The sequence below is a fragment of the Pungitius pungitius genome, chromosome 6 (genome assembly GCF_949316345.1).
Source record: "Pungitius pungitius chromosome 6, fPunPun2.1, whole genome shotgun sequence".
In the NCBI taxonomy this organism is placed as follows: domain Eukaryota; kingdom Metazoa; phylum Chordata; class Actinopteri; order Perciformes; family Gasterosteidae; genus Pungitius; species Pungitius pungitius.
Genome location: NC_084905.1, coordinates 19,809,354 through 19,819,863, shown reverse-complemented (window position 1 = coordinate 19,819,863; position 10,510 = coordinate 19,809,354). Strand labels below are relative to the sequence as shown.

Sequence of the window (10,510 nt, the reverse complement as noted above, 5' to 3'; positions counted from 1 at the left end):
AGGACCAGGAAGTAAGCAGAGAGAAAAGAGGACAGCGGCGCTTCCCTGAACGTCCCGAAGCTCCCAGTCAGGCGCTGCTGCTGCGTTCCGTACAGTCGCAGGCTCCCGGTCCTCTGCGGAGATTTTCTTTTGTTTGTTTAGCCTTTTTTTTACTGAAAGAGTCACAGGTCAGTCCGCCAGGCAGAAACACACACAGATAGGGAGAGAGAGAGCGGGGAGCAGTTGACGTTGCCTCCCCTTTCGCGTGTGTGTGTGTGTGTGTATTCGAGAAGATTGAAGATGGCGACCAGCTCGGAGCGCAGCCCTCCGCCGTTCCCCGACTCCGAGGACCAAGATGTGCTGGACACCGAGGAGGCGGGAGGCCGAGACAGCGACGAGGAGGAGGACGACGACGCCGCCGCCGGGGACGACCTCTTCGCGAGCGCGGTACGTGCGCGGCTAACGGCCGTCTCGCGCTAAAAGGCTCCCCTTCCGACGTTAAGCTAGCGAGGGGAGCTAATGAGGCGCTGCGGGGGGAAAAGTTTTCGGAAGGTTTGCTGACACACGTTTAGCTTGTTGTTGTTTTTTAGGAAACTGTAAGAAAATACTTTTTGATGGGAGGTTAAACGACCGCCTCGTCGGATAATGTCGCCGCAGGCAACGCGACTGCAAACGCCCGTTTTAAGATTTATTTGTTCTTTGGAAAGTTGCATTGCTAGCTGTGATTTTGCAGACAGGAGTTCCTATTCGGCAAAGTATGCGTTTTCTGTGCTTATCGTCTTCTAACGTCACGAGGTCAACTTTCACTAAAATCTGATGGTGTCCTCTGCGAACCTTTTTTTTTTTTTTGTAAAAGCAGCAGCAGCAGCTCAATGTGTGTGCGAATGAGATCCGCTGACCACAATCTTGGATTCATTCACTCACACGAATCAGTGGTTTGAAATGCACTTTTCCTTTTTTTTTTCAATTATTTTTATTTTTGGTTGAACGAGCATAAAAATCTGGCTCCCGCAGCCTCCTGTCATGTGAGTGGGCTGCGGTCACGTGGTCAGAACCCGGATGTTTTCCCACAGTCAAAGTTCAGAGGACAGATTGGAAAGTTGCTGTCTTTTAGATTCTTTCCCCCCCCCCTTCTGCTGCATTGAAACAACACTACTCAGCAAGTTCTGGATGTTACCTTTTTAGCTGACATTTCACCTCCGCTGGGTTGTTTTCCAACGCGGGGCTGGAACACACCCTTTCTGTCACTATGAAACACTACAATTTAACTGCACGATGAGTTTGGGGAAGTTGTGTTTTACAACCACAAGCTTGATTTAATGCCGCAGGAACAGGTTAAGAAGGGTTATGGAAGATCTTTATCTTCTTAACACTCACGGTATGAGGAAATATCTCCTTTTTTGGCCTGTTCACACTATTCTCAAAGCAGAAAGGTGTCTTAATGTTTTCTTGAGTGAGGGTGGAATAAAAAGTACCCCTCCGTTCTTAAACAATGCAATTCAAAAGCACCATAAACTCCAAAATGGCCATAAAGTTTAATCAACACCTCTTTATAAATGTTTTAACTAAAACTTTACAATCTTATGGAAAACGGGATTTATTGCAAGACTGTTTTTTATTGTGTTGAGCTAGAAGTACCTAATAAACTTCAACCCGAGTGTAGATTATCTGCATCACAAGTGCTTCTTTTGAGGAAAAATAAACCCACCAATCTGCATTTTATTATCCAGATGAAATACCAATTGACAGATAATTGTTATGTACAGCCATGTTTAAAAATGATTCACCTTTTTCCGTTTCCCCCCCCCCTGATCTCCAGGTTAACTCTCCACTGACTGAAAATAACAGCACGCCACCAGCTGCCAGTCAACCCAGCGACGTTTCAATGAAGCCTCCCCATGACATCATGGATGATCCCTTAATCGAGCCCGTCGGCACCGAAAACAAACCGACGAGCGACGATGCGAGCGAGCCCTCGGATGACTTTGTCGACCTCACGAGCAACATAACCGATTCCCCCATGGACACAACCGAGATCTCTTTAGATGAACCCGCCGATGATTTTGTTGACATATTTGGAGGTGAAGCTGAAGCTCCGCGAGGCAAAGTCGTGGTGGCGGACGTTACTATCGAAGCAGCAGCGGATAAAAGCGAAGCGACCGATGATGTCACCGATCCACCCGGAGACAGGAAAACGGGAAGCACTGATGAGAAAGAGGAAGCAAAAGAAACGTCCACAGATTCAATTATTGACCTCAGCGATGATTTGCTAGCCGGTGACTCACAACAGCCGCCACCTGCCGGGGGCATATTCGTTGACCCGCTGGTGAACCTTCTAAGTGATTCTCCACCCGCTGCCGACGCCAAAATCCCCAACCGGGCCACAGTCGATCTGTTCGAAGACGAGGGAAGCGACTTCTTCTCGGATCCCCGGCAGCATAAACCTGCCCATCAGCTGCAGAAGAGCCTCTTCGACGAACCCGACGGGGATCTGTTCGGCGAGCCGCTCGGGGCCGCGTCAAAGAAGCCCGTCGTCAAGGAGCCGAGGGCGAAGCCTGTCCCAACCAAAGCCGCCGGCAATGTTGGCAACACGGGCGGTCCTCTGCAGCGCGGCAATCCTGCAGAGGCTGCTGATCTCTTCTCTGAGGAAGCCGTCGCCGCGGTGCCTGGCATCAAGAACGCCAGCGCGGTCAACCCCAAGACTAACGGCGTCCATTCTGAGGAGGAGACGGATATATTTGCCGGTGGGTCTGATGTTTTTTTGTTGTTAGTCCTTTATTGTGTAAGTGTTTGCATCATTCGGACTCAATTTGTTATCCTCTAATTTCAGTTGATTCTCACAGTTGTGCGCGTGATAAAAAGACCCAACTACACATGGTCATATTATGGTTTTTCAGTTCTTTCGTTTCATTTTTGGAGGCATGTTTACTTTATCTCTACTGAGATAGTGGACAGTAGGCAGCCGACAGGAAGTGAATGGAGACGGATGGAGGTTCAGGGCTGGACTCCAATCAGGAAATTCAATAATTTAGCATCACAGTGTACATACAGCTTTGGATTTATGACTGACCGTTAAAAAAAAATTGCGTATTTGTTTGTTCCCGGCCATCAAGTATGCAAAGTACATCATGCAAATCCAGCTATGCATTTCCCTTTGGCATGCGATGATCTTGGAGTCTTTCCTCTCTGACAGAAGCCACCGTGGAGCTTTCTCTGGACAGTCCGATGGACGAGAGACGGAAAGACGTGTCGGCCAAACCGTCTGCGTCTGCCTCCTCCTTGTCAGCAGCTGCCAGCCTGGCCAAGTCCCAGTCTGCTTCCCTGGAAGAGGTACACGTGTAACTAACCCAGGAGAGGCGTTCCCAGTGCCAATGTAACAAGGGAAAAACAGGAAGTTCAGGGATTTGGCAATTGAAGTTTTCTGTAATATCAACAATATCTGTAATTTGCATTTCTTTTTTTACGTTGGTTACGTTTGATGACATCAGGCGGTGTTACACTCTGTTCATTGTGTTTCAGTTGGATGAAGAGGAGGAAGAAGAGCAGGAAGACAAATTTGAGATCAACATCTCTGTCAAAGACCCTGAAAAAATAGGTGAAGCCTTTTATTTAAATTGCTTTCATTGGCCTTATTCTTAATGCAAGAAGTCTAGTCATTGGTTTGTGCACTACTATAAACATTAAGCAAACAGCGTGTGTTTTGAGATGCTTGATTTAAATATTCAAAACTTTGAGACAAGGCCTTCAATTGGTGAAAACTAGTGATTTCTTTCACTGACTTTCATCCTTTCTTTCTTCTCTTTTTTTTGTCCAGGTGATGGGATGAACGCCTACATGGCCTACAAAGTAACCACACAGGTAAAAACCTGGAGCCTTACATTTGACCTAGAGTTGGTCATCTTTAACCTAGAGGACGTTGGCCCTAGTTAGATGTGTGGTAACACTTTGTCATGAGAGGAAATGCTGTTCTCCACCCGACCAACGACGTAAATGTGTTTCAGACCCCGCTGCCCATGTTCCGCAACAAGACCTTTACTGTGAGGCGACGCTTCAGCGACTTCCTGGGTCTCTACGAGAAGCTGTCTGAAAAGCACGGACCCAACGGCTTCATCGTGCCTCCGCCCCCAGAGAAGAGCATTCTGGGTAGGCTGACTGGGCTTTACTGATGACGAGCGAGTTTAAGTGTGATCTCCGTCAGCTTTGAGAAAAAAACAAAAAACGGTTGTTATCTCGTAAAGGTATGACGAAGATGAAGGTGGGAAAGGAAGATTCCTCATCTGCAGACTTCGTGGAGAGAAGGAGAGCCGCTCTGGAGAGGTAAAGGAGAGCGGAGGGAATCGAACCTCTTCTTCTTGCCTGCCCGTAGAAAGCAGGCCTCTGACTTTGCATTTCCTCATTTGACAGATATCTCCAGAGGGTCGTGAATCACCCATCACTTCTCCAGGACCCGGATGTCAGAGAGTTTCTGGAGAGAGAGGAAGTAAGAGATGTGGGAATATCGTGTCTCTATGAAATTAACGTGTACTTTTTAATTTTTTTAAAGAAAATTGAGTGTCTGAAGTTTTGCTATATCTAGCTGATGATCTGGCTGTATTGTAAAATGCGTTGACGCTCTCAGCTTCCCAGAGCAGTGGGCACACAGGCCCTGAGCGGCGCCGGCTTCCTGAAGATGATCAACAAAGCAACAGACGCCGTCAGCAAAATGACCATCAAGATGAACGAGTCGGACGTGGTGAGTTTAGCTGTGATCGGACGCTTTGTTGCATCACGGCTTCTCAGGAGGGAAAACTGTTGTGAGCAGCAGATTCATCTTCGTTGTGATGAAATCTCAGTAAAAAGCAGAACATTTCAAGGACTCCGTTAAGTTTTTTTGCCGAGTGGCATTAATCAGAACGTTGGCTTGTTGGCTGGAATTTCAAGATACATTTAGTCATTTAAAATGTTTACTTGGATGACGGCATCAGCACTGAATATAAAGTGTGTTTTTATACATGTAGGATCGAGGAGCGTGTGTGAAAGTATAGAAAATATTTGGATAGAATAAGATTGTTGAATCATTTAACTCATGTTAAAATTCAAATTAATTCACCTGTGTGTGTGTGCTTTGCTGCAGTGGTTTGAAGAGAAGCTGCAGGAGGTGGAGTCTGCAGACCAGCAGTTCCGGAAGCTCCACGTGCTGGTCGAGTCTCTGGTCGTTCACAGGAAAGGTCAGTCGCCTCCCTTCCAACCACAGAAGAAGAAGAAGCCTTCAATAAGTGTCCAAAGCCGATTATGTATTCGTCTCATCCAATCCCATTACCGATGAGCTCCAGAGAAAATGTTATTTTCACACAAACTCGCATGAAGAAAGCGCTCCAGATGTGCCCTCATATATTTTGCAATGTTTTTGGTGGACAGCGCCTGCTTCACACAGATGTTCGTCTCTTTCTTTCTCCCCCTCCAGAGTTGTCGTTGAACACAGCCAGCTTTGCCAAAAGCACGGCCATGCTGGGCAGCGCAGAGGACAACACCGCCCTGTCCCGAGCCCTCTCTCAGCTGGCAGAGGTGGAGGACAAGATGGAGCAGTTACACCAGGAGCAGGCTGCTAACGACACGTTCAGCTTCGCCGAACTCATCGCGGATTACATCCGCCTGCTTGGAGCCGTCAGGGTACCGAGAAAATCTCCCAATCCACTGCGGAGCAGTTTACACTTAAAGTCACCATCAATGTTCAATCAACCGAAGCGCAATTTAACTTTTTTAAAAAGTTAGGAGGCGAACATTTAAGTGAATTTAGACTAGATAGGTAGTTTTGAGTCATTTGATGATTCACTGTGACCTCAGAAACGTTTTTTTCTTTCTTAAGATTTGTGTGACAATATTTATCATCAGACATTGTAAAAATGTACCATGTTGCTTAACACTAAAGCAACTTACTAGACTGAGTCTTTCCATTGGTCAGCAATGTCAAGTGTGAACTGTTTTGATCATGACAAAAGTTACTGTCCAAGTATATAAACCTGAAGTGATGCTGCAGGGGTCGTTTGATCAGCGGATGAAGGCGTGGCAGCGTTGGCAGGACGCTCAGGCCGCTCTGCAGAAGAAGAGGGAGCTGGAGGCCAAACTGCTGTGGGCCAACAAGCCCGACAAGCTGCAGCTGGCCAAAGAGGAGATCGCTGAGGTACCAAAGCTGCAGATTGGTTTCAATCAAAAAGCACAACCAATGCGAAAACAAACTGAGTCGCATTTTATTTGGCATCAAATCGCATTGTTTTTCCTGCAATACAAAAAATTGTAATTTCTTTCAGGAGAATGAGATGGTTTTTATTTCTGACTTACAAAACTCAATTTTCTCTTAACTTCACCATTACTTTGTGTGTCCGTCCTTCCTTCCATCAATATCCTGATGTGACCTCTGACCCTTTCCTCTCCCCGTCCACAGTGGGAGGTGAAAGTGACGCAGTACGAGAGAGACTTTGACAAGGTTTCTGCTACTGTGCGCAAGGAAGTGAACCGCTTTGACGTAGGGACGCCGGTCTTTGTGCACTCACAGCTCGACGGGTGACACGGGCGTTCACGACTGATGGATTTGTGTCTTTTTGTTGCTGTGATCCCACAGAAAGAAAAGGCCAAGAACTTCAAAAGAGCGATAATTACCTACTTGGAGTGTCATCTTCAGTCTCAGCAACAGGTGAGTGTCCAACATTAATGTTTCGCGTTTCCATGTGGAAATATTTGTCCCGTCAGACACTGATGTCTTTTTAATTCTTTTTGTTTGTTTTTGTCTTCCCCAGCTCATAAAGTACTGGGAGGCTTTCTTACCAGAAGCAAAAGCAATCGCCTAATTCTCGAGCACCTGGCTTTCGGACGACTTAACAGCCTTTTTCTTATACACTTTACCTCTTGCCTTTAAACCAAGGAGAACGCGCGCATTGTAAAGGGAGATACAATCAACCTGTTTTTTTTTTTTTTGTTTTTTAAATCACCTTTAACATATAGCTCTGTACTCTATTGTATTAATAATTGTATATTTCCACTTAACCTTCCACAACTATTTTCTTAAAAGAGAAGAGTTTGCCTATACAGCGATATGGACACGGGAGAAAAGATGAATGATTCCAGTAGTTTGAAGGAGGGAAGGGAAGCGAGTCCGTCCGTTCTCAGGATCTTCTCCCCCCCCCCCCCGCTGTGATGGGGAGCTCCTTCACATGCGCTCTGGTTAATTGTTTACAGGCTGCTCTCTCGTCCAATATTTCTGGGGACCCAGAGGAAGAAAGTGGCCGAGAGTCTCACTATGTTTTTCTACCACTAAAAGGGAAAAAAAAAAGATTTATGAGCACTTACCAGGTGGATAAAGTACTTAATACCAGCCATGTTTTTTGTTTTGTCTTTCTGATTTGAAATGCTATTAATGCTGGTGGGGGGGGGGGGGGGGGGGGCAGTGTCTACAGCTGGGGTCAAGGGTTGCATTGTAGGTCAGAGATTTGTGAGCTCAATGTTTCGGAGAGGATGTCAATCACAGTGCAAACGTCACTCTTATAACCACACATGTCTGTGCCTTTTTCAGTCAGAATGGTGTTTTTTGGTGTTTTCCCACTTTGGGGCTCGGAGAACTACGCTGGTGTTTTCATGTTTAAGCCCGTTTACTACAAATCCTTTTCCTCTATTTCTGCTTACAACTGTGGAAAAAAAATAGCGCTTACAAAAGGGGGGGAGGATCCGGTCTGTTGCGTAACTTATCTACAAAAACCAAGCCACAGCGATTCTGAGAGAAACTGACATGTCGACTGTATGCAACAACATTCCTGAGCAAGTCTGCAGGTCCACGCTGTGGAAGTGAAATGAATGCAAAGCAAACGCTGCCTGTTGGGTTGTGAGTTCTGCTTTAAGCTGTACTTAATACAGGTAATATGCAAATAAAAGATCACTTCAGTGTGTTATTCTGTCAAAACAAAAAAGTTATTTTGCCTATGACAGGCCAACGAAGCCCAGGAGACATCTTGAAATAGTTTTATCAGACTATCAATTTGATTCTTCTTTATATTTTGTAGGTATCGAGCGATTTCTTAAAGTTTTGGGTCGCCAGCGAGAGTCGGTGCCGACTTTTCAGATTCCTCCGCACGCAGAAACACGAAAAGATACTGACACACTACGGTGAACGTACATCAACAGGGTGCCATCTTTCATTTCCAATGATATCGAGCAGATCCTCACATTTGAGGAACTGGAACCAGCAGCTTTTCTTTTAATCATCTAACATGATAATATATAATCAATACTTTTGTGGATTTATTGTGTGTTGATCTGGTATTCATTTCATCACTAAATAATACTGTGAGGGATAAAATGGGCAACTGTCCTAAAAAAAAAAAAATAGATTACTAAACATAATGTCATGATGAACCTCATGTTTCCCTGCAGTTTGTCAAGTTGCTTTATTTTTTGATTCCGACTTTAATTTCCCGTTTGCACCTTTTAGTTGTGACGAGCGACGCAATCATTTGTCGGCGTCTGTTAGTTTGCAGACGTTTCTTTACACTTTGGGTTTTGATCATTGGAAGCCGGCTGATCCTTTTGTTTGTGTGTCAATGTGCAGAGCACTGTGTCATAGAAATTCCTTTTAAAACAAATCAATAAAAGTTGCACTGTTTACACTTGGAGATTCCATTCAGAGCTGCAGACTTCAGTGTCTTATTTCTCCACATGGGTTTCTTTTCTTTGCATATTATGCTATATTTTTACAATATAATTTCATCGAAAAACAATACTTTATAATAGGTCAGTATTTGTTTATTTGCCAGCTGTAATCCATTTAAAGGTAGAAAGTCATAGTATGGTTTTATAGTCTAGACTTTTTAATAGGGCCGGGACTCGATTAAAAATATTAATCTAATTAATTAGAGGCTTTGTAATTAATTAATCAAAATCAATCGCATTTTAATTGCATAAATATTTGACCTGAGAACAGTGAGAAGTAATTTTTTTCACATGGATTTTTATTTTTGTTCAACCAATTCCAGCAGACAAGTGTGTTGTGTTGTAGATTCCAGCCTGAGAATCTAAAAGAATTGAGGTTGGATTCAAAAGCATCAACAGGTGTGGTGGAATAGTGCAGGGAGATAGCAGGAAGGCTGAAGTGTGGAGGATCCTCAGTTCAAACCTGCTCTCTCAGAAGGAGGGTTTGGTTGCAGTCAGGGCTTCAAACTGTAAACTTTGAAACAGTTTTGAGGTTCAGTAAACAATCCCAAGGTCTAATATGAGAAACGGACACAATGAGGCATGTGCTTGAATAGCACAAGGGAACAACTGAAGGGCTGCAGGCTCCAACCTGCTGTCTGAGGTTGTGGGTTCATGCCCCTTCATGCAGACATCACTTCTGCTTTGAAAGAGTTTTGAGGCTTGAGCAATCTCAAGGTTAAATACAACAAACAAAGGGTTGGTTAGTGTGTGGTGAATTAGCACAGTGAAAGAGCTGCTGCCACAAGCCTGCACTGCATTTGGCGGTTGTGGGTTCAAGCCCAGTCTTGGGTTTGAGACTTTGGCTTTACTTCAGGTTTGAGTAGCAATCTCAAGGTTAAATACAACAAACAAAGGAGTGGTTAGTGTGTGGTGAAGTAGCACAGCGGAAGAGCTGCTGACATAAGCCCCTGCACTGCACTTCAAGGTTGTGGGTTCAAGTCCAGATGTGGAAATAGCATTTAAAACAGTTTTAAAGTTTAACTCACATGCTCAAGGTTAAATAGGAGAATCAAAGTTGCCAAAATGTGACCAGGACTGGTAGTGTAGGGGTGCAAGAAGGAGCCGAAAGCCTCTGTGCGCACCGCCAGTGGGTTCAAATCCCACCTGCCAAGTCTTGAGCGCACTACCGCGGAGGTAGTTGTGGGGGCATTGTCCCCACTGGTTGTTTCAGAGAAGTGAACACTGGGGGTTATGCAGAAACACAAGGTGCGTTCACTTGAGTTATGATGGCATTGTCAAGAATGATGAAGAATCTTTTGAATGATGATGAAGTAACTAAATTTGATGTTAATTGCTTTGCTTTTAGCACTTATTAGCCATGCTACGTAGCCTATAGGGTTCCACCTTTTTGACGGGAGAGAAGGCCGGATGAGTCAGTAAAGATGAGCAGATGTGTCTCATTCAGTGGTCGCACTGACATGAAACTTATTACAGCCTCTGAGGGCCTTTTTCAAGACAATCACATGTTTGTCTACTTCAGGGCATCCTGTGGACAACCTTAAACTGACAGTCTGGCACAGGGTGTAGATTTGTTTACCCTTTTTAGTGCATCCACCCTCCAATTCTCTGTTACATTCAAATTCAACTCACTTGTGCCTTTACCAATGCAGGAAGGATGAACAGCATGGTTGATCCTCCAAGATGCACCAATCCGTCTCTGGGGCAACATCCCATTATGATTTTTTATAAATGTCAGTTACCCAAAACTAAATAAGGATTTAGGAAGAGGTCCCTTGAGGGTTGAACCCAGATAAGGTTTAAAGTACAGAAATTTGGGGCATTTGGCATTAGTTTTTAAATAATAGGTAAAAAA

At 44.7% G+C, this 10,510-nt stretch overlaps 1 protein-coding gene across 1 annotated transcript; it reads left to right on the top strand.

Moving 5' to 3' along the window:
- The first annotated feature begins 279 nt into the window (after positions 1-279).
- On the top strand, positions 280-8,350 carry snx1a (sorting nexin 1a). Its single transcript, XM_037452329.2, has 15 exons — positions 280-426; positions 1,799-2,723; positions 3,173-3,309; positions 3,499-3,574; positions 3,794-3,837; positions 3,981-4,122; positions 4,218-4,296; positions 4,384-4,459; positions 4,598-4,711; positions 5,093-5,186; positions 5,423-5,628; positions 5,996-6,139; positions 6,401-6,481; positions 6,578-6,649; positions 6,753-8,350. Exons 1-15 carry the CDS (start codon positions 280-282, stop codon positions 6,801-6,803), a joined length of 2,388 nt encoding a protein of 795 aa, XP_037308226.2. The 3' UTR covers positions 6,804-8,350.
- Positions 8,351-10,510: the final 2,160 nt, after the last annotated feature.